The following is a 24,878-nucleotide window of genomic DNA, read 5'->3' as shown; positions in this document are numbered from 1 at the left end:
TTCCCAGGCTAGGGGTCTAATCAGAGCTGTTGCTGCTGGCCTACACCACAGCCACAGCAACGAAGGATCCGAGCCACATCTGCCCCCTACACCACAGCTCACAGTAACGCCGGATCCTTAATCCACTGAGCGAGGCCAGGGATTGAACCCACAACCTCATGGTTCCCAGTCAGATTCATTAAGCACTGAGCCACGATGGGAACTCCTCTTTTATGTTTTTAATGATATCTGATGATTTCATCCACAAATATCTTGAGCACCTCCTGCAACAATACTACACAGACACCTCAAAGTTTTAGTTGACAGTATGAATGGAATCTTCATTCCATTTATATTCTCACAGGTTATCACCTGTGGATAAGAAACACGTTTTTGGATATTATCTGTACCCAAAAGCTTTGCTGAACTGTCTTCTTAGCACTGATAACTGATCCGGGTGTTCTGGTCAACGTCCTGGGTGGCCCACCCTGTCACCCACAGAGGAAGTGCTTTATCTCATGTTTTCCAGCACTTGGGAGTTCACGTCTCTTTCTGGTTCACTGCATTAGCTGGAACTTCCCACACACGGACCAACAGTGACTGCGGCAGCGACACCCACGCAGCAATGGCAAATAATCCTGAATGGTTGCTAATGTGATTGAACTGTTTATAATGATTCACTGCTAATTATGATGTACGCTTAGAGTCTTGACAAATACCAGTTATAATGTAAAGGAAGTTCCCTTCTATTCCCAGCCTGCCAGAAGCTTTTATCACAAGGTGTTAATGTCATCAGCTTCTTTCTTAACGTCATAAAACAGTAAATGCCATCAAATTCTCTTCCTACATCCACCTGCTTCCTGTTTCCCACCCTGGAAGGTAAGCCGGGCTTCTCCCCCATTAGGACACCAGCATGTGTCCCCAGCTTCCAGAGCCATCGCTCGCAGGCCTAGCAAGCAGGCAGTGTCTTCCTTTCTCGTTTCTATAACAAGATAAACTGCCATGACCTAGACAGCCTGTCACTGGCAGCACATCTCCAGTGGCTTGTTAACTGTAGGTGACATTCGATCGGGTCGTGTCTCCCAGACTTTGACCTTTGTCCGTTTCCTTTTCCGTTCCTAATACATCTGTATCCTTATTAATAGTTATCACTCCTGGGAGTTCCCTGGTGGCACAGCAAGTTAAGGATCTGACGCTGTCACTGCAGCGGCCAGGTCACTGCTGTGGCGCAGGTTCGGTCCCTGACCCGGGAACTTCTGCACACCAGAGGGGTGGCCACAAAGTAATAGAAGAAGAGAGAGTTATCACTCCAAACTTGGGAAACAGCTGTTCCACGTAGCAAGAGTGCTCCTCCAGCAGCTCTGGGATCAAGCTCGATGGCCTCTTCTGCATCGTCGCCGACTCACAGGAGCTGCTCATCCAGGCACACAGTCATCTCTTTGGACGTGACTCACTCAACACAACACAGGACGGTTGCTCATCAGCCTAAGGAGCTGGACCGCTCCTGCTCAGCTGATATTTCCAGGGAGGGAACTCTGGAGATGACTATTCCTCCTGCATCCGTGCGCATGTTTGGAAGAAGTACCAAAGGAGGCAAGTAAGACATTTCCTGTGCCGCATTAATTCCTTCTGTTTCTTACATAAAAACTGAGACGGTTGAAAAACATGTGGATGAAAGACAAGTGCTATTACACGTTGTTAGGAAACAGACTCAAACTTTAGGGAATTTTCATAAAGTTCCCCCCCCCCATAAAAAAGATGCACACAACTTATCAGGATGGAAGTTGACAGCTGCTAGAACTTGGGTGCTACTGAAGCAGCCAGATATCAGATTTCCTGATCGGAAAGGCTCTATGCACCCAAACGCATACTGCAGGAAGAGCGAACACTGGAGATCCCTAGCAGCCCAGTGGTTAAAGGATCTGGTGTGGCCATTGCCGTGGCGCAGGTTCAGTTCCTGGCCCGGGAACTTCCACATGCTGCAGGAGCAACAAAGAAAAAAAGAAAAAAAAAAAAAAGGCAGTTTAGTCTCAGTCCATAAACTGCCCGCCCCGCCCCCTACACCAGTGAAGAAATTCATTCCTGTCAAACACCGTGAACACAGTACCTGACCTCGGCTCACGGAGAACGGGGTGACCCGCCCTCACGTCTCAGAGTGGTACCTCTGGTCATCGTGGGTCAGGGTGAGAGCCACTGACGACACACAAGGAGTGAGGACCAGAGAGAGACACACGGGAGAAAACAAAGGCCCCCCAGTTCCAGGGGTTCCTGGAAACGGCGAGGCTCCGTCTGCGCGAGGGACCCCCTGGAGGATGGGTGACTCTGAAGCAAAACGACATAAGGACACCCTGGGGCCTCAGCAAGGCCGGGCGGGTGGTCCTCCAACCAGGAGGGGCCGGACTCACCTGGTGCCGGGAGAAGAGCCGCACGGCCTCCAGCTGGTGGAACACGGGGTAGTGCTGGGCGTCGATCTGGTCGCGCCGGTACACGTCGCCCACCACCAGGAAGGCGTCCAGCCCCGCGCGCATCAGGTCCCACTGGTGTGCGGACGTGTGCGCCCGCAGCATGTGGCTCTCGTTCAGGTAATAGTTGTCCCCCTTCTTGCGGCTGGGGTGGCCGGCCGGGATGAGCAGGCTGTCGAAGTTCTGCCAGGGGGTGACCACGGGGAGAGGTCGTCGTAGACGGAGAAGAGCGGCGTCCCGGCGCGGCCCACGTACCGCTGGTAGAAGTGCGCCTTGACCCTCTCCTTGATCAGCCACAGCGGGTGATGCCGCTGGTTGTGCAGGTTCCTGCCCACCCGGGACAGCACCTTCCTGGACAGGTTGCTGAAGCCATCCTGGGGGTAGGACTTGCCCAGCAGCTCCACCGTACTGCCCGGGGCTCCGCACGCCGGGGCCTGAGGCTCGTGGCCTCGGCCGACCCCACTGGCCTTCCGCACCAGCGTGGCGCCCACCTGGGCAGCCCTCCTGAGAGCCGAGCGCAGCATCGCAGCGACGTCCTCGGCAGGGTCTAGAAGGAGCACACATGCAGACCCAAGTCACCACCACGCTGTGCACAGTGAGCCGGTCCCCTGACTCCCGCCAGCTCCCACCCCCACCTCCTCTGCTCAGACCCCCTCCACCCCCAGGCCCCCCATCCGCCACTCCAGTTCAGGAATCTGCCGGCAGAGGCGTGGCGGTCCCTGCTCCAGAGCAAACGGGTCGTGAACGTCACGTGAGGATCCCGAATCTCCTTCCCGGTGCTCTAGATCCTTGGGCCTGAAGAACATTCCCTCTGGCACATCATGTCAGCTCATACTCTGGACGTCTCATGCTGAATAAAACTTTAAATGTGCCAAACCTGGGAGCTCCCGTCGTGGTGCAGCGGAAACAAATCCGACTGGGAACCCTGAGGTGGCGGGTTTGATCCCTGGCCTCAACCAGTGCGTTAAGGATCCAGTGTTGCCGTGAGCTATAGTGTAGGTCACGGACGCGGCTTGGATCTGGCGTTGCTGTGGCTGTGGCTGTGGTGTAGGCCGGCGGCTACAGCTCTGATTAGACTCCTAGCCTGGGAACCTCCATATGCTGTGGGTGTGGCCGTAAAAAGACACAAAAATAAAATTAAAAAATACATGTGACAAGCCTTTATTCTGACAAATGTTCTAGGAACACCCCCCCCATAAACTTCAGAGAGATCATCTGAAAGACAGGAAACAGTCAGACCCCAGCAGGGGTCTCATTCCTTAAAAGAAGCACGCGCTTCCAAACACGCCGGCGGGCGATGGAAGGGAGACCCGAAGGCGACCCTGCCCGCTCCCATCCTTGGTCCTCAAACCACAAAGCTGCTCTCTTCTTTCTTTGTTTTTATGCCTGCATCCGCGGCCTATGGAAGGTCCCAGGCTAGGGGTCAAATCGGAGCTGCAGCTGCCAGCCTACACCACAGCCACAGCAATGCAGGATCCTTAACCCACTGAGCGAGGCCAGGGATCGAAGCCACTTCCTCACAGACACTAGGCTGGGTTCTTAACCCACAGAGCCACAACGGGAACTCCGAGCTATGGTCACTTCTGACGAAACATGACTTCTGGATTGGGTCACTACATTACGAAATGACAAGACGACCGCTTTCTTTTTGGCTGTTTCAAACAAAAATACATCACTGTAGGCAGTGATTATTTTTACGTCACACTTTTTTAAATGAAAACGAAAAACTTTAGGAGCTATCTCAGAGTGACAGACTGCACCAACGGACAGCTGAAATTGCTTCCGTAGAGACAAACCTCTTCCCTCCTCCTCTCTACCGCGGTCGCTTCACCTGCTACCACTGCGGGACCCCATCAGGCAGTTTTGTTTTGTACAAGAGCAGCTTTCTACTCCGCACCCACAGGAAGTGGGAGCAAGACGACGCTTGCTTGGGGAGGAGTGCAGAGCAGCCAAAACACAGAGTATTAACCAGATCTTTTTATTTTTAATGCCTACGATTTAATAAGAGCACCAGATCTCACAGCTGGAAATCACTGCAGCAGCCTGGGGAAGGCTGTTCACGTCAAAAACCAGGTGACAAAGACCCGAGTACCGGGGTCCAAACTCTAAGGCCCTGGGCGCATTGAGACAAGGCAGCCTTCTGGGCACTTATGAGGCGCGCTCTCTGCCCACGGGCCCAGGAGCAAGTTTAAATTGACTCAGAAATCCTAGCCGTGAAAATCGTCAGATGTCATATCCCACTGTTCATAAAAAAATTACCAGGGACTTTATTTTTGTTTAGTTATTTTTTTATATTTCTTGCTTTTTTAGGGCCGCTTCCCACAGCATATGGAGGTTCGCAGGCTAGGGGTCAAATCAGAGTTGTAGCTGCGGCCTACACCACAGCCACAGCAACACAGGATCCGAGCCGCATCTGCGACCTACACTGGAGCTCACGGAAATGCCGGATCCTTAACCCACTGAGCGAGGCCAGGGATTGAACCCGAATCTTCTTGGTTACAAGTCAGGTTCGTTTTCCCTCAGCCACGACAGGAACTCCCTTACCAGGGACTTTAATGAGCCAAATCCAACCTCTCAAAGTTAGAATTTTGAAGCCCTGGGCTGCTTTAAAGTGTGCGACTAGGTGCTTTCTCTACCCCAAGGACCCTGCAGTCGGAGCAAGAAAGTCCCTAACTTCGTGATTTGAAGCCGCATTGGGGGCATTACTTTGCCCCAAGAGACCATCAGAAGCAGCCCCAGCATGCACGAAGGCAGCCGGGTCACCAGCCGACGGAAGCTCGGCTGTCGGGAAGTCCCTGGGTCTGCATGGAAGCTCCCTTTCTCCCTCCCCCCGACCCCCCGGCTCCCCAGTCCCGAGATGGACACCACGTAGTTAATAAGCGCCCTGGCCACCAATCTGCATCTCAGAATGTGCTTCCTGAGACTGATGGGACGAAGCTGAGTCTTCCGCTCTTCCTCCTAAAACAGGGCACAATACACACGACTTCAATATACCCTGACAGCCTTTTCCTACGAATCAGAACGAGTGTCTTCGGTGTGGTAACATATTCATAAAACTCTGCATTTTTAAGTGGACAGCTCGGTACCAGTTAGGACATTCGTATTACGTGGCCACGTCACCACCATCCATCCCTGCACCCTTTTTTATCGTCCCAAACTCAAATGCCACGCCAACAACTACTTGTAAAGCAGCGTTACACAGTGAAGTCCTAACACTGCGAAATCCTTCTGGAAGCGCGGCTGAAGTTCATTTTCTTCAAGTGTCAAAAGCTGCATACTTGGGTCTATGTTCCAACTAGGAAAGAAACGCTTTCCTGAAGCATCAGCACTAGAACGAAGTAAGGGCAAGAAGGTGCACCAGCCCTACCCCAAGGTCCCTTCCCAGCCTTTGCTGTTGCAAATGTTATCCTTATGGATGAAGAGCTTCCTCTAACCACCATCTACCAGAAGTTTCTGCAGCGATGGACTCACCCAGTATCTGCACCATCCAGCACGGTGGACACCAGGACATGTGGCTAGTGAGTATCCACAATGTGGCCACTGCAACCAAAGGGCTTAATTTTACTTAACTTTAAATTGTTCACATGTAGGAGTTCTCATCGTGGATCAGCAATTAATTAACCCGAGTAGCATCCATGAGGACGTGGCGGGTTCAATCCCTGGCCTTGCTCAGTGGGTTAAGGAGCCGGCGTTGCCATGAGCTGTGGTGTAGGTCACAGATGCAGGTGGAATCCCGAGTTGCCATGGCTGTAGCATAGGCTGGCTCCAATTCGACCCCTAGCCTGGGAACCTCCATGTGTCGTAGGTGCCACCGTAAACAGACAAAAAAAAAGTTGTCACGTGGGAGTAGCTGCGGTATCAGAGCAGATATGGAATTCTATACCCAAAACAATGAAAACTGACTCCTGAGATTGTATCTTACTATATAAACAAGCTTCTAAAATAGTTAGTAAATACCAGTTTTTATATAAATGGAAATATTCAACCTTCAGCAGAATAAAAAAAAAAAAAATAGGGAACTAGGAAGGCCTTCAGAGGTCGTTTTGTCCAAAGAGGAAAACAAAGCACAGACTAGCTGTACTGCCCAGATCAACAGCCAATCAAGCACAGTGGGGGGGTGGGGGGCTGATTCCCAGGTAAGCGTTAACTACTTCTAGTTAAGTCCAGTTAAGATCGCACTTGTGTACGGAATCCAGAAAATTCCAATGAACAGAAGCAAAGGGTAGAAAGATGGTTCCCAGGGCTGGGGAGGTGGAGATGGGGAGACGCTGGCCAGAGGGTGCAGAGTCGCCGTCTGGAGGACAAGTCCAGAGACCCAGTGCACAGCCTGAGGACCGCAGAGGATACACTGTACGGAAGCCAGGAGGCTGACGAAGAGAAGAGATGGCAGGTGCTCTCATTAGACACAAAAGAGTGGTGGCTAAGGGCTGGGACTCTATTGCAATCAGCCTGGCTGTAGAAAGCATTTCGCTACGTGTATGTGTGTTAGGTCATTGTATCTTATACCTTAAACACCTTCCCCTGTATGCCTTTTTTAAAAATCAAGTTAGATTCATTAAATAAAATTAATGAATAAAGGAAAATAAAGAGGCATCTGGGGCATCCTGTTACATGCTATGGATTCCACCTGGATCCCCAGATGTTCAAAAGGCCACACTGAGGATGTTACAAACTTTTTTTTTATGGCTGCACCTGCAGCATATGGAGGTTCCCAGGCTACAGGTCGAATCAGGCCTACGCCACAGCTACAGCAATGCCAGATCCAAGCCGCATCTGCAACCTACACCGCAACTTGTGTCGACACCAGATCCCTAACCAACTGAGCGAGGCCAGGGATCAAACCTCATATCCTCATAGATACTAGTCGGTTCCTAACCCACTGAGCCACAGTGGAAACTCTCGTAAACCTTCTTTATGGCTAAAAATCTAGCAGAGTGACAAGAAGTAGGAACGCCGAATCAAAGTCTGTGGTTGGAATGAATGGATTTTGTAGCGGCTTAAACAATCTTACCGTTCAATCTCCCGCAGTCTTGTGTGGAAAGGAAAAACTAAGCCGTACATGAAATCTACAGAACAGCTAATTCTCTAAAGCACAATTACCTCCCCAGAAAGGGCCATGGTCAGCAAACACGACCCACATGCGGTCACAGCCACACAAGAGACCAGGCACCTTCCACAACCTGCAGGCGCCATGGGATGTGAGCCGGGGCCCCGACCCACGCAGCTTACATGTTTTACTCTAGTCAACAGTGGCGGGGAGATGGCCAGGCTTCCATGCGCTTTTGCTCACAAAAGCAACGCAAGAGCATGTTTTTGTTCCTGCTGAGTCGTATGAGTGCAGAGAAAATGTCTAGAAAAAGCTGGTTCCCTGTGTTACGGGTGGGAATGTCGTTGTTGCAGCCTTTCTAGGAAGCCGCGCAGCACAACCGAGAGACTCCGAACTGTTCATGCCCTTTGACGGGGTAATTACCCTTTGAGGGATTTATCATAAGGAATAATGTAAACTGGAGTTCCTGCTGCGGCGCAAACGAATCCCACTGGGAACCATGTGGTTGCAGGTTTCGTCCCTGGCCCCGCTCCGTGGGTTAAGGATCTGGCATTGCCGCGAGCTGTGCTGCAGGCCAGCAGAGGCAGCTCTGATTTGACCCCTAGCTTGGAAACCTCCATATGCTGCAGGTGTAGGCCTTAAAAAAAAAAAAAAGAACGTAAATGAAGACAGAAGTTAAACACAAAGAATTTTCATGACAGTATGACTTGTAATAGAAAAAGAGTACCAACAACATAAACTTTCCCCAAAGAGGGAGAAATTAAGTAAATTAGAGTAGAACCATACAGTAAAACATTGTGCAGTCATAAAGTATAATGATTGCTAAGGGTTTTGATGGCATTACATATACTTAAAAAGTGATAAATAGGATATAAACATGTATGATATGATCTAAAGTACATAAATATCCATCTATAAATACACACATATCATATTTAGAAACCACGGAAGAACGATGCAAGATTCAGTACTTACTATCCCTGGTCTTTATGTTCTGTTTCCTATTTTTTTATTTCTAAATTTTCTAAATAGATGTGTATTACGTTTTTTATGAAAATTGCTGTCTTGAATCATTATGAGAAAAAGTTACTTAAAAAGATGGCAGGTTAAGCTCTAGCCATTTGAATACAGGTTTTAAGCCCACTACAACTATATCAAGAAGAAATGCCAACATACACAGGACACTGCCATAGTTCAATGAACTGAAATCAGTGACCAGCGGAGGGATTACTTTTTATAACAACCCAGGGGCCGACTTGGGGAAAAAATGCACATCATGGGAGCACTGAGCTTCGGTGTAACTGAGGGCTGACTGAGGAGCAGACAGTCCAGAAGACAACCTCCAGGAGCTCGGAGAAACTCGCTCGAAAAGGTACAGGAGAGGACAGTATACAGGTGACTTGAGGGGAGAGGCCAGGCCATCAGCACACACCTTGCTGGGGAGTTCCCGCCATGAGCTAGGAATCTGCCTGCAGAGGCTCGCCTGCACGCAAAGGCGCAGGTTTGATCCCCGGCCTGGTGCAGTGGATTAAAAGAATCCAGCCGCAGCTGTGGCGGAGGTTGCAGCTGCAGCTCAGATTCAATCCCTGGCTCAGGAATTTCCATATGCCATGGGTGTGGCCATTGAAAAAAAAGAAAAAAAGAAAGCAGGCATTTTGCTAAAAAGTTATCAAAAGTCACATGGAACAGACACCTCAGTTAATGACTTGAGTGCTTTTCTAAGTACGGGAAGATGCAAGAATACCGTTCATGGGAAATTTCGCCTGAAGTATTTCTATCTATCCGGGGGCCTGTTTGTCCTGGGTCCTCCCAGCACACAGAGTGTTTTATCCTATCTTGACCCTTAATGCCTTTCAGGGTTTATTTACTGTAGGTCAGCGACCACAGTGACTGACGACAGGATTCCTGCAGAGCTGGAGGGCACACGACATTCTTTGTTTTACAGACGAAAAGCCCTGGCATACAAAAAACTTCTCTGCCTTTCCAAATTCCTCTCCCCAGCTATAAGTCAGCTCTCAGAAGCACGATGCCAATCACTCAATGCTCTTTCTCCCCAAGACCTTCAGATTTTCTAGAAACTGACAACACCGGCTCTTATTCCAAATAAATGTGTCTCGGTTATACCCATTCATGAGGTCTTTAAAACATGTTAAGGCTAAAATGTTCACCTGTCTCTTAGTAAGAAAAAAATATTTCTTGTTGGTAAGGAAAATAACTCACTAAAACTTAGTTCAAGGTAAGCTAACACTATACCATTTACGCAGCTCATTCTGTGGGGCTTCCAGAGGAATCTCAGAAAAGTACAGCAGTATTGCTACCACCAAAGTAATCACTTCCGCCTGGACATCCAAGGATGCCTCTGGAAACATCATTCCCGAAGGAAGGCCCCCGCCCGGACCCATGGTCCAGAGGAATGCTTGTTCATCTCCTACCACTTGAACATGGGCTTCTACCCTCGAGAAAGTAAACCTGGAGTTCCCGTCATGGCTCGGCGGTTAAGGAACCCGAGTAGCATCCATGAGGACATGGCGGGTTCAATCCCTGGCCTTGCCCAGTGGGTTAAGGATCCGGCATTGCCGTGAGCTGTGGTGTAGATTGCAGACACCGCTTGGATCCGGAGTTGCCTGGATATAGGCCAGCAGCCACAGCTCTGATTCAACTCCTAGCCTGGAACCTCCGTATGCTGTGGGTGCAGCCCTGGAAAGAAGAAAGAAAGAGCGAGCGAGAAAGACAGACAGAAAGAAGAAAGTACACTCAAGTGTAATAGAAAAGGGCTTGTTCTATGAATAACAAGAGACCCCACTTCAGGTCCACGGCCCTGGAGCTGTTGCGGGAACTGAGAACAAATCGACACGGAAACAAGGATGCCCTGCGGCGTAGAGATCACAGCCAGGAGGGTTTGGGGACTGTGTGTCAGGAGCGACCGAAGCCTAAGCTGTGTTTCTTGCTAGGAACCAGGCCATCCCTCCTGCCCCCACGATGTCACCCTCACCATCGTCGCTGTGCTCCTCCTGCTTGTCCGAATCTAATGCCCTCCAGCAATTTCCCCACCGTTCACGGAGTGCACAGGAGGGGCAACACTATCAGATTCAGCACTTAGTCAACTTATTTACGACGCTGGGAGACAAACTTCTGGCAGAAGAAGAGAAACGGGCGTCCCCTTTCCAGCAGCGACAGGAAATTCTTCACTGACTTCTTGACGGGGTGGCTTGCAAACATCGTAGTTCGACGTGCTGAGCATTTCTTAGTGTTGACTAAGAAATCCGTCTCATTTTGAGCATTAGCAACTGCAGAAAGAGCTTTTTTTTTTTTCTTTTCTTTTTTTAGTGTCACACCCACGGCACATGGAGGTTCACAGGCTAGGGGTCGAATCAGAGCTGTAGCCGCGGGCCTGTGCCACAGCCACAGCCACTCAGGATCTGAGCCACGTCTTCGACCTACCCCACAGCTCACGTCAATGCCAGATCCTTAACCCACTGAGCAATGCCAGAGCTCGAACTCGCTTCCTAATGGATACTAGCTGGGCTCCTAAACCACTGAGCCACAAGGGGAATTAATTGCATTTTTAAGGCTGAGTCCTAACAGGTCCCAGAACCTGAGGAATCTGTTAACTCCAAAGTGATTCTCTTCCACTGTGTGATGATGGCACACTTGGCCTTTAGGGGACACAAACCTCCTTGGCCACCAGGCAAACAGGCAGGTAAACATCAAAGATACCACTTTCCACAGGAGTTGAGGAGTCAGGCTGCAGCAGGAAGGAGCTCTCTGCAGGGGGCCTCTTTCCTCGGTCACCAACCTTAACCCAGGTGCTCCCAGGCTCTCGTGGGGCCCTTGCTCAGCTTTCAAATCTATGGAGCACACAACACCTTCCCTAATCTGTTGGTTCCTTCTATAGATCAAAGAAGAAACAAAGAATAAATTAACGGATGGCCAGGTCTCTTCCTCGGCTTCCCCTTCCGTCATCTCGGGAACAGACCCTGTGAACAAGACAGCATCTAAGGAGAGATGACGAGGAGGCCCCAAGCCTGCACAGTCGGGGGCGGCGACGACTCTGAGCGCCCATCTCAAGGATTCCCGGAGAGGACTTCCTTCTCCCCTTTAGGAACCACCATGGCTGGGCAGAACCTTCAGAGATGGTTTTAGGGGACACCACGCCCCCATCTTTCTCTAGCTGGTGAGCGTTCTGATTAAAAGCCACTTTCCTTCCTACCAGCGCACCTTCGTCTCTCCGCCCAGCGCCCCCACCTGGATGTGTGAGCAATAAGCAACCAGACCTGATTCATTAACAAGGCTGAGTGGAAGAGCATCTGCAAACAACAAAATTTCACTTTTCTTCCCGTCCAGCTTATCGTCACTGAGCTCGTACTGCTGGTACAAAGTAATATTGAACTGGTCGGAAAATACTTCTCTGGTTGCCTCTGCTTCCTTGCATAAACAATGACACCTAAGTTAATTGCATAAACCTTTCTAAAACCTTGATTCGTTTTTTTCCCATTCGCTTGCTGCCTGCAGCGCCCCCAAGAGCCAAAAAGAGTCACCCAAGGGTTGGCCTCCTTAAAGCCAGCTGGTGCTTTCTCACCGGTCATCCTGAATCTTTTCTAGAAACCAGCTCGGATACACTGCTATTTCGTCTACACTGCCAAGCTCTTCAGGACTAAGGTTTGCAATGAGTACCATCTTATTAAGTTCATCAAAGACCAAAGCTTTTCATCTCAGGCTTTCAGATGCTTTACATCATGAAGGTTCTAAAATGCCTGCAGCCCGTCTCTGAATATTTACACTCATCTTTGAGCAGTCAGGTTTTTTTCTTTTTTTATTATAGTTGATTTACATTGTTCTGTCAATTTCTGCTATACAGCAAAGTGACCCAGCAATACATCCATATGCACTCTCTTCCTCCTATTATGTTTCATGATGCTGCATCACCAGTGATTAGACATAGTTCCCTGTGCTGTACAGCAGGACCTCACTGTCTGTCCAAGCTCTAAATGTAACAGTCTGCATCTATTAACCCCAAACTCCCCGTCCATCCCATCCCCTCCCCCTCGGCAACCACAAGCCTGATCTCCATGTCTTTGAGATTGTTTCTGTTCTGTAGGTTGAGGTTCATTTGTGCCATTTTTTAGATTCCACATGTAAGTAATATCATATGGTATCTGTCTCTTTCTGACTTACTTTACCTAGTATGAGAATCTCTAGTTCCATCCATATTGCTGCAAATGGCATTATCTTGTCCTTTTTTATGGCTGAGTAATATTCCATTGTAGTATATGCACCACATCTTAATCCAATCATCTGTTGATGGACATTTAGGTTGCTTCCGGGTCTTGGGGATTGTGAATAGTGCAGCAATGAACAAAGGGGTGTATGTGTCTTTTTGAATGAAAGTTTTGTCTGGATACATGCCCAGGAGTGGGACTGCTGGATTATATGGTAGTTCTGTATTTAGTTTGCTGAGGTGTGGTACTGATACAAAAACAGACATACAGACCAATGGAACAGAATAGAGAACCCAGAAATAAATCCAGACACTTATGGTCAATTAATCTTTGACAAAGGAGGCAAGAATATAAAATGGGGAAAAGCAAGTGGTGCTGGGACAACTGGACAGCTGCATGTAAACCAAGGAAACACTCTCCCATCATGCACAAAAATAAACTCAAAACGGCTAAGAGACTTAACATAAGACAAGACACCATGAAACTCCTGGAAGAGAACATAGGCAAAACATTCTCTGACATCAACTGTACGAATGTTTTCTTGTCAGTGGCCCAAGTCAATAGAAATAAAAACAAAAATAAACCAGTGGGACCCAGTCAAACTTAAAAGTTTTTACACAGCAAAGGAAAACATTAAAAAAAAAAAAAAGACAACCTACTGAATGGGAGAAAATAGTTGCAAACAATTCAACCAACAAGGGCTTAACCTCCAAAATATACAAACAACACGTACAACTCAAGAACAAACAAACAAACAGACAAACAAACAAAAACAATGGGGCAGAGGACCTAAATAGACATTTCTCCCAAGAAGACATATGGATGGCCAACAGGCACATGAAAAAATGCTCAACATCACTAATTATCAGAGAAATGCACATCAGAACTGCAGTGAGGTACCACCTCACACCGGTCAGAATGGCCATCACTAATAAGCCTATAAATAACAAATGCTGGAGAGGGTGTGGAGGAAAGAGAACCCTCCTGCTCTGCTGGTGGGAATGGAAACCGGTACAACCGCCATGGAGAACAGTGCGGCGGTTCCTCAGAAGACAGTCCGTTTTCTATGGTATAGTTAACTTACTTCATTACCAATAAGCCATACGTTCAGTGTCCAATCCACTCTGCTACTGTTTTTTTTGTTGTTGTTGTTGTTGTTTGGGTTTTTTTTTTTGTTTGTTTGTATTGTTTTTTGTCTTTTTGCCATTTCTTGGGCCGCTCCCGCAGCATATGGGAGGTTCCCAGGCTAGGGGTCCAATCAGAGCTGTAACCACCAGCCTATGCCAGAGCCACAGCAACAGGGATCCGAGCCGCATCTGTGACCTACACCACAGCTCACGGCAACGCCAGATCCTTAACCCACTGAGCAAGGGCAGGGATCGAACCTGCCCTTGCTCAGGTTTCTAGTCGGATTCGTTAACCACTGCGCCACGACGGGAACTCCCCACTCTGTTACTGTTCAGTCAATATCCACACTTTTTGGGCCAGGTGATATTTTCCTACATGTCCCTAGTCCACAGTCAATACTGTCCTCTAAAAAGACCTCAATTCGCCCTTCTCCTTCTCTCTTTTGTGTATGGTGGGGCTCCCACACACGTGACTCTTCACAGACACACCACAGCCAGGTCTGCAGGTTTGTAATAATTCTACTGCAGGTGCTATGGATAATAATAGAGGCTTCCAGTCCTTCAAGAGTCACCCACAGGGCCGTCTCATAACTCTGCTTTTAACATTTCCAGGAGTTCCCATCGTGGCGCAGTGGTTAATGAATCTGACTAGGAACCAAGGTTGCAGGTTCGATTCCTGGCCTTGCTCAGTGGGTTAAGGATCCGGCATTGCCGTGAGCTGTCGTGTAGGTCACAAACATGGCTCGGATCCTGCGTTGCTGTGGCTGTGGTGTAGGCCGGTGGCTACAGCTCCGATTGGACCCCTAGCCTGGGAACCTCCATAGGCCGCAAATGCGGCCCTAGAAAAAGCAAAAAAGACATATAACATTTCCAAAGTGCAACTCACTTCAGAGTCGCACCGAAAAGAACCACAAGCTATTAGGAAATGTTAGTTGTACTGGGAGCATCCTATACTCTTCCCTGAGCTTTGTCCACTTAGACACAATCATACCTCACAGCATCTGCTGTGCCTAATTCCTGGGAGTGAGGGAGGCACTGCGAACAACAGCCTTGCTTTGCTCCTTTGGGCACTTTAACAGCCCTGAAGAAAATAAAGCGTATGAACGCTTTCCTCTACGGACTGACCCCCAAGACGTGTTTTTCTCATGGATTCTGGAGCACTGAGGTGACAAAAGGGAAGAAGGCCCAAGGCCTAAGGCTGCAGCTCCAGCACACGGAGGCGTCCACAGCTCAGAAACACCCGCAGCCCGTTACCATTTACAAATGCTCTTCCCATGCACGACCACACAAACACAATTCTCCCCTCGAACGACTATTTATCCACCACTGGTTTCAACAGCATCTTTAAGGCGTGGCCAAGAGCCAGCAGCAGGAAACCAGCACGGGACCCTGCTGCCTGGGGCGCGTGGCTCCTGCAGGCGGGCAGGGGCTCCACTGCTCTGTGAATGCGATGCCACTTGTCAAGACAATTACACCAGAACTTGGCAGCTCTGCACAGAGGCCAGGCCCGATGGGACAGCCAAGACAGAGAGATCGAGAGCCCGAGAAACCCCCTGACACTGCAGTCGTTGTTTGTAACAGGCACCTTTTGTGTAGATCATGTCTCTTATTAAAATGAAGTCTAGGGTTTGAAAAAGGAGCGAGGAAAGCAAATCTAAACACAATCATTATCTGAACACATAAGGCCATGTTCCCATTCCGGAAAGCTGTCTTTTCATCACTATAATTCTGTTGGGAAGTGACTACCAGTGCCATTGTTTTGCTGGTAAATGCCATGTTTTCAAGAATGGGAGACTGGAAAGTGTTCTGTCATGCTGGAAACTTCTTAATTGTTCAAGAGTAGAGGAGTACCCAAGAGAAAAGTAGTTTGGAATGGACACGGACACAGCAAAGAATGGAAAAGCACTTTAAAGGTCTTTGAAAACAGAAATCACTGCACTCAGTTCCAAGAGAAATCAGTCTTGCTGTCCTAAGTCAAAGGTTAAAATCTGTAATTTAAGCAAACGCAGGAGGGAGACGACTGCAGACCAAAGGCCCTGCAAAGTGAACTTGAAGACTGGTTAATAAGTATCTAGAGATGGCACCATATTTGGAATTGTCCTGAGCCTCCCAACCACTCTTTCACAACCTTTCACTTAAGAAACAGAGCATCAGGAGTTCCCGTTGTGGTGCAGTGGAAACGAATCCAACTAGTATCCAGGAGGATGCAGGGTCAATCCCTGGCCTCACTCAGTGGGTTAAGGATCCGGGGTTGCCGTGAGCTGTGCTGTAGGTCACAGACACGGCTAGGATCCCATGTTGCTGTGGCTGTGCTGTAGGCCGGCAGCCTCAGCTCCAATTCAACCCCAAGCCTGGGAACCTCCATATGCCGCAAGTATGACCCTAAAAAAAAAAAAAAAAAAAGAAAAGAAAAGAAAGAAAAATATCAGTTAAAATTAAGTTCAGTTACCAAACTCATTAGTATGAGTGAATACTTTCCTTAAATGCGCCAGGGAAAAAACTGCTCTTAATGCATACAAAAAATAAAACATACATACGGGCACACACGCAAACATTCACACAGAAAGAAACATACACATACAAGCACATACACAGATGTACACACACAGAAAGACACACAGACATACACACATATATATACACACACACAAGCACGCACACTGTAAAACAAATATACTAAACTCATCTTTAAGGCTCTCCAGCACCTCCTCAGAGTCAATCGAAACAGCAAAACTGCTCGTTAATCCCAACTTAGGTCAACCTACTAGTCATCCTTATTTTCGTTTTTGATGGAAGGTATTGACTGTAGTTCTATATATGCCACACATGGAGAAATGACAGCATAATTAATTATCCACTAAATTCAGCATTTAAAAATAATGTAGGAGTTCCCATCGTGGCACAGTGGTTAACGAATCCGACTAGGAACCATGAGGTGGCGGGTTCGGTCCCTGCCCTTGCTCAGTGGGTTAACGATCCGACGTTGCCGTGAGCTGTGGTGTAGGTTGCAGACGCGGCTCAGATCCCGTGTTGCTGTGTCTCTGGCATGGGCTAGTGGCTGCAGCTCCGATTTGACCCCTAGCCTGGGAACCTCCATATGCCACGGGAGCGGCCCAAGAAATAGCAAAAAAAAGACAAAAAAAAAAAAAAAATGTAAAATAACCCTACCAATGTCCATATACAGAACGGTCTTAAAATAAAAAATAGTTAGCTACCCAAAAAGAATAAAGTGTTCACCCAGAAATAATTAGCCAGCCAAATGGCAATGGCAAGTCAAATTAAAACTTGTTTTAAATCCGCTCACTCCACTGTGTATTAAGTACTATTTTAGGTAATTAGAAATAATACTGTTACCTAGAAGAAACAGCCTCCAGGTTAAAAACTCTTCTCTCCTAAATATTCTAAGTAAACAGACTTCATCTAAGATCGTCCAAATGAAGTCACTGCACATACAATCCTGGAGTCCTGGCTACAGAGCAGGAAACAGCACCTCGAGCACGCACAGGCTCTGCCAGTCCCTGCTCCATAATTAAGTAGATCCTAACAGCCCGAACCGTTCCTTTCCACACAAATGGTGATGGGCCATCACCTCCCCTCTGAAGGCTTTCCTCCTTCTCACTTCTTTCATCTCATCGCTGATGTGCCCAGAGTCACACCAGCGACGAGAAGAACGGCACGCAGCCTCAGGCTCCAAGGTCATCGGACTGCTGCCCGGTCCAGGCTGCCTCTGCCAGGTCCAGTGCTTGCCCCCTCCTGAAAAATACCTGCCCATTTTGCTTTTTTCAGCAGCGACAGTCCTAATAAGTTCCTCCTGCCTTTTCCTTTCCAACCGAGACACAGCTGCACGTCGACATGCTCTGAACGCCAGAGCTGCTTTCTACATCAATGTCACCAGGTCTCCCCAGACAGAACCCCCCCAGCTCTTCTCTCTTCCAGCAAAAGCACAGAAAACACTCATCAGTCGGGATCCCAGTCCGTCTGTTAGATCTTAAGCTGCTGGAGGGCAGGGACCGTGCTTTTGTCCCTAAAAAGAACGTTTTCCCAAGTCAAAGGAGCAGAGCCCACGAGGAATGTCCACGTCCGTCTCTGTCACTGTTTCACTGAGAAGAGACACCACTCATGGGAGTTCTCGCTGGGACACAATGCGCCGAGAATCTGACGGCAGCAGCTCTGGTTGCTGTGGAGATGCGGGTTTGATTCCTGGCCTGGGAACTTCCTTATGCCTCATATGCAACCATTAAAGAAAAAGAAAAAAAAAAGGATATAATTCTTTAACGTGCAGAGACATTTCAACTGTTCCACCCTCTCCCCGCAGCTGAGCTAGTGATAAAAACCAAAGCACAGCACTGGCCTCACTTAGCAAGTCCCAAGCCTGGGACTCAGCAACACTCTCACGCTTAACTCAGAGGTGGTTACCTGCCTGTAGAATCACACTCTGAACAGAGCAACCAGTTGGCAGAAGAGTGAAATTTCGGCCCATGTTTCAAGGTCCCGACAGCCCTGCTCAGCCCCCACCAGTCCTGACTACACTGTGCTCTCTGTCAAAGCCCCTGTAAAAATACAGTTCTGCATTTCTCTCTAAGCCTAGTAGGTTTTAAGGATTAGCTAGTGTGTGAAAGCAGTTTAATGGAAATTGCAAACATCATGGGTTATGAAAACGATGAAAGTAACACACACAGTGTTCATTCTTCGTGGTTTTCTGATCTAGAATACCTCAGTGAACCGCTGCTCCTGGGGGAAGAACCGCCAGTGTCCCAGGGCTTCCGGTCACATCTTCGTCAACCATTCGATACCTAGCCTTGCTTCACGTGCCTTTCCGTCAAAGGACAGCTTGTCAGGTAGACTGTGGGCTCATCCACGTTGACCTCACAGCTGACAAGCACTGCAGCTCAGGCCTGAACAAAGCTCGCCCCACACCCCTCCCCTCATCCAGCAGGTCACAGCCTTTGTGCTCTTGGGGACACTGGACAGCACTTGAGCACTCGGCCTGGGGCCCTTTCAGCAGCAAAATCACCCACAGAGAGCACAAAAATACAAAGCACGTGGCAGTGAATAGATGGTGGAAAAGGGACTTGTTTACAGCAGGAGCTGCAAGGAGAAGGCAGAGCGTCTCCTTGTCAGACCTCAGCTGGGAAGCTGCGGGCAGGAGGCTCGGATTAGGTGATGCTCTGAGCATCGCATGCCCACAGAAGCCCAGGAGCGTTGGTGTTGAGGTTATTTATGCATTTGAGGAATTGGGCAAATTCCCAAATACTAAATCAGTAAATAATAAAGATGGCGTGGGTATCAAGAAATCACTACCAGCAGGCGCCCCAAGGACAGAGCTGAGCGGCTGGGACAGAGGCAGGAGAGAAAGCTTTTCTTACTGGATGACATTCCAATCTTTGAATTTTGTAGCATGTATGTGACAGAATTTTGTAGGTGCATGTGACCTATGGTCAGAGAAAATAGCATTGAGTATATTAAAATTCTAAGAAAATTAGATTAAGCTGTGGGTTCCAATAATAAAAAGACAAGCAAATAAAATTAAAAATAAGGAAGAATGAAAGTAAAAACAAGTGAATTCAAAAATGGAAAAATCACAAATATTTGAAGTTTCTCTGCATGGAAAAAACCAAGAGCAGACGCTTATAGGCGGGAAGAGCACAGAGAATTACATGTATGAAAGCAAAAAAAAAAAAAATTCCATGAGCTTAGGCCCCCTGAGGCAGGGACTACAGGGAGGACAAAACAAAATGAAGATATTTTGGAAATAATTACATAGTAAGCGATGAGCTTCACAGAGAAGTTCTTGTTTACAGGAGATTTAAACTTACTATTTGACACCACACGTACAATGATTTTATGTCGCACAGTGGCCTCAAGTCCGGTCCCAAGACCAGCACCATCGACAGGCACATCAACAAAGAAGCTGCTAGAAACAGACTCTCCAGCCCCGCTCTTGATCCGAGAAACGGGGACGTGTGGCAGGGCCAGGAGGCTTCGGCGGGATGCTGTGCCAGCAAAAGTTGCAAAAGCACTGGTTTAGAATCACCTTGAAATGTTCCTATAGTATTTAACAGAGGTAATAAACAAAAGCTCAACTTTCTCCACGTAGGCGGTCGTCCTTTGGAAAGGCTACTATTATTCTGTGCCGGCACAGTTGACGTTGGTTTTGTTTGGCTTTGTTTGGGTGCCTCTTTCAAGGACTCCCTGTGCCAGCAGAACGTCTGGCACTGCGAGAGCGGTTCTGATGGTTCTGCCGCCCTCTCCGACCTCGAGGTTTTCCCTCCGCTGTCAGCGGTCAGGGAAGCAAGGCCACCAGCGCACCAGGACCCGCACCAAGGACCCACCCGCACGGCTGGGTGCAAATCTGAAGAACAAAGCGCCTGGTCTGAGCGCAGACGGAAGGACGTGGCCACTTCTCAGTCCCAGACCTGGGCTGTCCACAGAAGGACGACAGGGGTGGAGAATTAAGCTCTGGGTGTGACGGAGGCTCATGTACAGAGGAGTGGAAAACAGGGCATCCCTCGGACCTGGCCCATGTCTGCAACAGCTGCGACAAGAACTCACCTAAAAGGTAGCAGGCTGCAAAGAGGAGGCGCTCAGAAGCCTGGTCCCTCCTCCCTGGGCTTCCCTCCCTCCCAGCTTCTCCCCACAGGAAGGACGGCACCCCCTGGGGCTGCTGAGCAAAGAATTTTTTTTTTTTTTTTTGTCTTTTTGCTATTTCTTGGGCTGCTCCCGCGGCATATGGAGGTTCCCAGGCTAAGGGTCGAATCGGAGCTGTAGCCACCGGCCTACGCCACAGCCACAGCAACACCAGATCCGAGCCTCGTCTGCAACCTACACCACAGCTCACAGCAACGCCGGATCCTTAACCCAATAAGCAAGGCCAGGGATGGAACCCGCAACCTCATGGTTCCTAGTCAGATTCGTTAACCACTGCGCCACGATGGGAACTCCAAAGAATTTTTGTTTCAAAAAAACTTAGAGGAGTTCCTGCCCTGGCACAGTGGGTTAAGAATCCCGCTGCAGCGGCTCAGGTGAATCCCAGGCCCTCCGCGGTGGGTTAAAGGATGCACGTTGCCTCAGCTGTGGCTCGGATTCAGTCTGGGGCCCAGGAAAGCCCATATGCCACTCTCGGTGCACCTATGAAAACAACAACAAAACAAAAGAAAAACTTAAAAAGGTAAAGCTAGGGGGAGCACAGAGGTGAGGTAGCCCCACCAGGGCATCTGAGGTGGGAAAACAGGGCCAGAGAGCCCTCTCCTGGGACGCCCCCCCCCCCCCCCGCTGGTCCCCATCACTCCTCCACATCCCGGCTGCATCTTCCCTCACACAAAGAAAACCCCAGCGTGGAGGCAAGTATTCGAGCAGAGTGAGCATTATACAATTTTTTTTTTTTTTTTTTTGGTGTGGGGGAGCCACGCCTGCAGTGTGCAGAAGTTCCCAGCTAGGGGTCGAACCCACACCACAGCAGTGACAATGCCAGATCCTTAACCCACTGAGCCACCAGGGAACTCAATTATTTTTTATTTTAGATTTTAAAAATCCATATTAATCTTCTGAAAGAGAGGCTTTACTTTTTTTTAAAGACTTCTTCCCAGAAATCAGTTACCTTCAAAGAACATCCTGCCAATTGATGACCTACCTTATAAACAGAAAAAAAAAAAAAAAACAAAGGCAGTTTTCAAATTTTTATTGCCAGAGGAGTCTGTTAGGTGTCCTTGACTTTTTATACGGATTATGAAAGTGTACTGCCTCTAAACGACTGAATAGGGCAAAGCAAAATCGGTGAGAAGTCCCATTTGGAAACAGCTTAAGGGCCCAACTCTAAAGGGCTTGCGAAATAAAATACTGTACAGTTAAATTAACTTTAAAAGGAGGGGGGCAGCCTTCGTGCTGTGGGGCTCGGCCCTTAACCTGGGGGACCTGGCAATATCTCCGGGACACAGTCAGTGTCAGAGCTGAGTTGAACCGCAGGACACCCAGCTGCCATCCGAGAATTGCTTGCTGGTGTGGGGAAAGCCTTTGCACCCTAGGGGACCAGAAGCATCAGAAGGGAAAGGTTACCTGTGCAGGTCAAGGAGGCACACGCGGGACAGAGAAACACACAGTAGGGCAAACCCAGTTTCTGCCACCCCAGAAGGAGGGGGAAACTGAGCTTGTGCTTCACACCACAGTGAGAACGCGCTGGTCTGTGCAAGCCCCGTCCTGTGAAGGACGGCCGAGGGTTTCCAGGTCTGGGCTATTTACCAAAAAAAAAAAAAAAAAGCTACCACTATGAACATCAACGCATAGACTCTTATGGAGCATGTGTTTTCATGTGTTTTCAGTTCTCCTGGGCAAACAGCCAAGAAGGCAGTAGCTGGCGTGCTAGTAGCTGGATACTTGGTTTTATCTGAAACGGCCAGACCAGCTCCCAGAGTTGCCAGACCAGCTCCCAGAGTTGCCGTATCTTTCCTTCTCCCTGACACTGTGTGAGGGATGTGGTTTCCCCGCATCCTCCCCAGCACCGGGGGTTCTCACTGTTTTTTATTTTGGCCATTTTGACAGATATGCAGTGATGTGTCGCGGTAGTTTAAATTTTCGTGTCCTAATGAGTAATGATGGGGACACCTTGGTGGGTTTACTTGCCGAGTGGAGGGCTCCTTGGTGAAACGGTTTTTATGTTTTCTAACTGCGCTACTTTTTGTTTCTTTGCTTTACTGCGGAATGTTGACAATTCTGTATATTTTAGATATGGTTCCTTTATCAAAGACATAGTATGCTACTATTTCCTCCCAGACTTAAAGCATCTTTTCATTATCTTAGCCAGGCCTTAAGCAGAGTAAAAGCCTATATTTTAATGAGGTCCAACTTGCCCATTTTTTCCCCTGTGAATCATACTCTGCATGTCAAGTCTAAGAAGCATTTACCAAGTTCCAGATCCTGAAAATTTTCTTCTAAACTTTTCCCTAAAAGACTTACATGGGTTTTTTGGTTTGTTCGTTTTTGTCTTTTTTAGGGTCGCACCTGAGACATATGGAAGTTCCCAGGCTAGGGGTGGAATCAGAGCTGCAGCTGCTGGCCTACACCACAGCCACAGCAACTTAGGATCGGAGCCGTGTCTGCAACCTACACCAAAGCTCACGGCAATGCCTTGAGGCCAGGGATCAAACCCGTGAGCTCATGGATACTGGTCGGGTTCATTATACTGAGCCATGATGGGAACTCCAAGATTTATAGTTTGTTTTGTCTTTTTAGGGGCACACCCACGGCATATGGAGGTTCCCAGGCTAGGCGTCGAATCAGAGCTACAGCTGCCAGCCTACACCACAGCCACAGCCACGCAGGATCCAAGCCGCTTCTGCAACCTACACCGAAGCTCACAGCAACACCAGATCCTTAACCCACTGAGCAACGCCAGGGATCAAACCCGCAACCTCATGGTTCCTAGTCGGGTTCATTTCCGATGTGCCACGATGGCAACTCCCAAGATTGATAGTTTTAAATCTAAGTCCATGATTCATTTTGAGCTGATTTTTATATAAGGTGTGAGAGTTTAGCCAAAATTGTTGTCTTGCCAATGACGTCCAATTGCTCCGGCACCATTTTTTGAAAAGCCTCTCCTTCCTCCGTTAAACTGCTGGTACTGGATTCTCTATTCGGTCTGTCCTCCACCAACACCACTTAGCCGGAGTGTAGTGCAGCTTTAGTGGGCTTTAATTACAATCATTCCACTGGCTTTATTCTTTTTCAAAGCTATTTTAACGATTCTAGGACCTGTGCCTTTATACATAAATTTCAGAAGCTTCTGTATGAACAACTTAGGCGGTTCTAAAGAGCACAGTAGGGAAAGGGGGAAGAAAGAGTCCGTTTACAGCTGAGAAAACTGACAAACACGACCTCAGCCAGGTGAGCAAATGCACAGCCGTGGTGATAAGCTATGGTGACAGCGTGGACCCACCACACACCAGTCACCAGTATCACGGGAAGTCTAACACACTGTCCCCCTAAACGTCAAGTGGGATCTTGGACGGGATTCTGGAGCAGAAAAAGGACATCATGCAAAAATAAGGAAGTCTGAACAAAGCATGGACTCTGGTTAATAATAACGCCTCACTGCTGATTTAATAATGCTCACGAAGGCAGGTTACTAGTCCAGGATGGTAACAGGAAGAACAACGTGTGATGTGTGGAAACTCTGTACTATCTCCCAAAGGGTTTTATAAATCTAAAACTGTTCTAAAATAAAAGCTGTAGGAGTTCCCGCTGTGGCTGAGGGGTGATGAATCCAACATCCATGAGGACGCAGATTCAATCCCTGGCCTCGCTCAGTGGGTTGAGGATCTGGTGTTGCCGTGAGCTATGCTGTAGGTCACAGACACGGCTCGGATCCCCCCAAGCTGTGGCTGTGGTGTAGGCCGGCAGCTACAGCTCCAATTTGATCCCTAGCCTGGGAACCTCCATGTGCCGCGAGTGCGGCCCTAAAATACACACACACACCAAAAAAAAAAAAAAGAATAAAAACTTTCTAAAAAAAGCAGTGCTCAAGGGTTGAAATCTAATAAGTCTGCATGGTTAGTGCTTTATTGGAGGGATATTGAGTGGGGGAAGAAAGGGACCTTGCTCGGATTTCACAGTAATCACCTTGGACAGCAGGGGAAAACTGGTCTTCACTGCGCTGACTCTTTCGACCTGCGAGCCCAGTGTCTCTCCCTTTGTTCAGGGCTTTGATTTCTCTCATCAGGACTTGGTACTCGCCACACAGACCCGAGAGGGGTTCTGTGAAACGTATGCCTGTGTCCTGAGAGGCACTGTGATTACAGTTTTGTGTAATTTTGGTCCCCACATGTTTATTGCGCATATGCACATGATGGATTTTTACTCATGGATATGATATCCTGCAACCTAGCAGGAATTCATTTTACAAGTGCTGTTTGGTTTCTGACACCTCCTTCTTTGGGATTTTCCGCTCAGACAATCATATCATCTCCAAACAGGGATAGTTTTCTTTCTTCTGGTCCGACGCGAATGGCCCTGACTTCTTGCTCCTGCCTTGTTACAGTTGCTGGAAGTCCCG

General features: G+C 48.4%; 1 protein-coding gene across 1 annotated transcript in view; it reads right to left on the bottom strand.

Moving 5' to 3' along the window:
* FARS2 (phenylalanyl-tRNA synthetase 2, mitochondrial) overlaps positions 1–24,878 on the bottom strand; it is a 363,981-nt gene that overhangs the window by 292,053 nt on the left and 47,050 nt on the right. Inside the window, 2 exon segments of the mRNA XM_021100131.1 lie at positions 2,385–2,647; positions 2,650–2,988. Coding sequence (XP_020955790.1) covers positions 2,385–2,647; positions 2,650–2,965 — 579 coding nt within the window. The 5' untranslated portion in view covers positions 2,966–2,988.

Source organism: Sus scrofa, chromosome 7 (assembly GCF_000003025.6).
Source record: "Sus scrofa isolate TJ Tabasco breed Duroc chromosome 7, Sscrofa11.1, whole genome shotgun sequence".
NCBI lineage: Eukaryota > Metazoa > Chordata > Mammalia > Artiodactyla > Suidae > Sus > Sus scrofa.
This window is presented reverse-complemented; position numbering and strand designations above follow the sequence as displayed.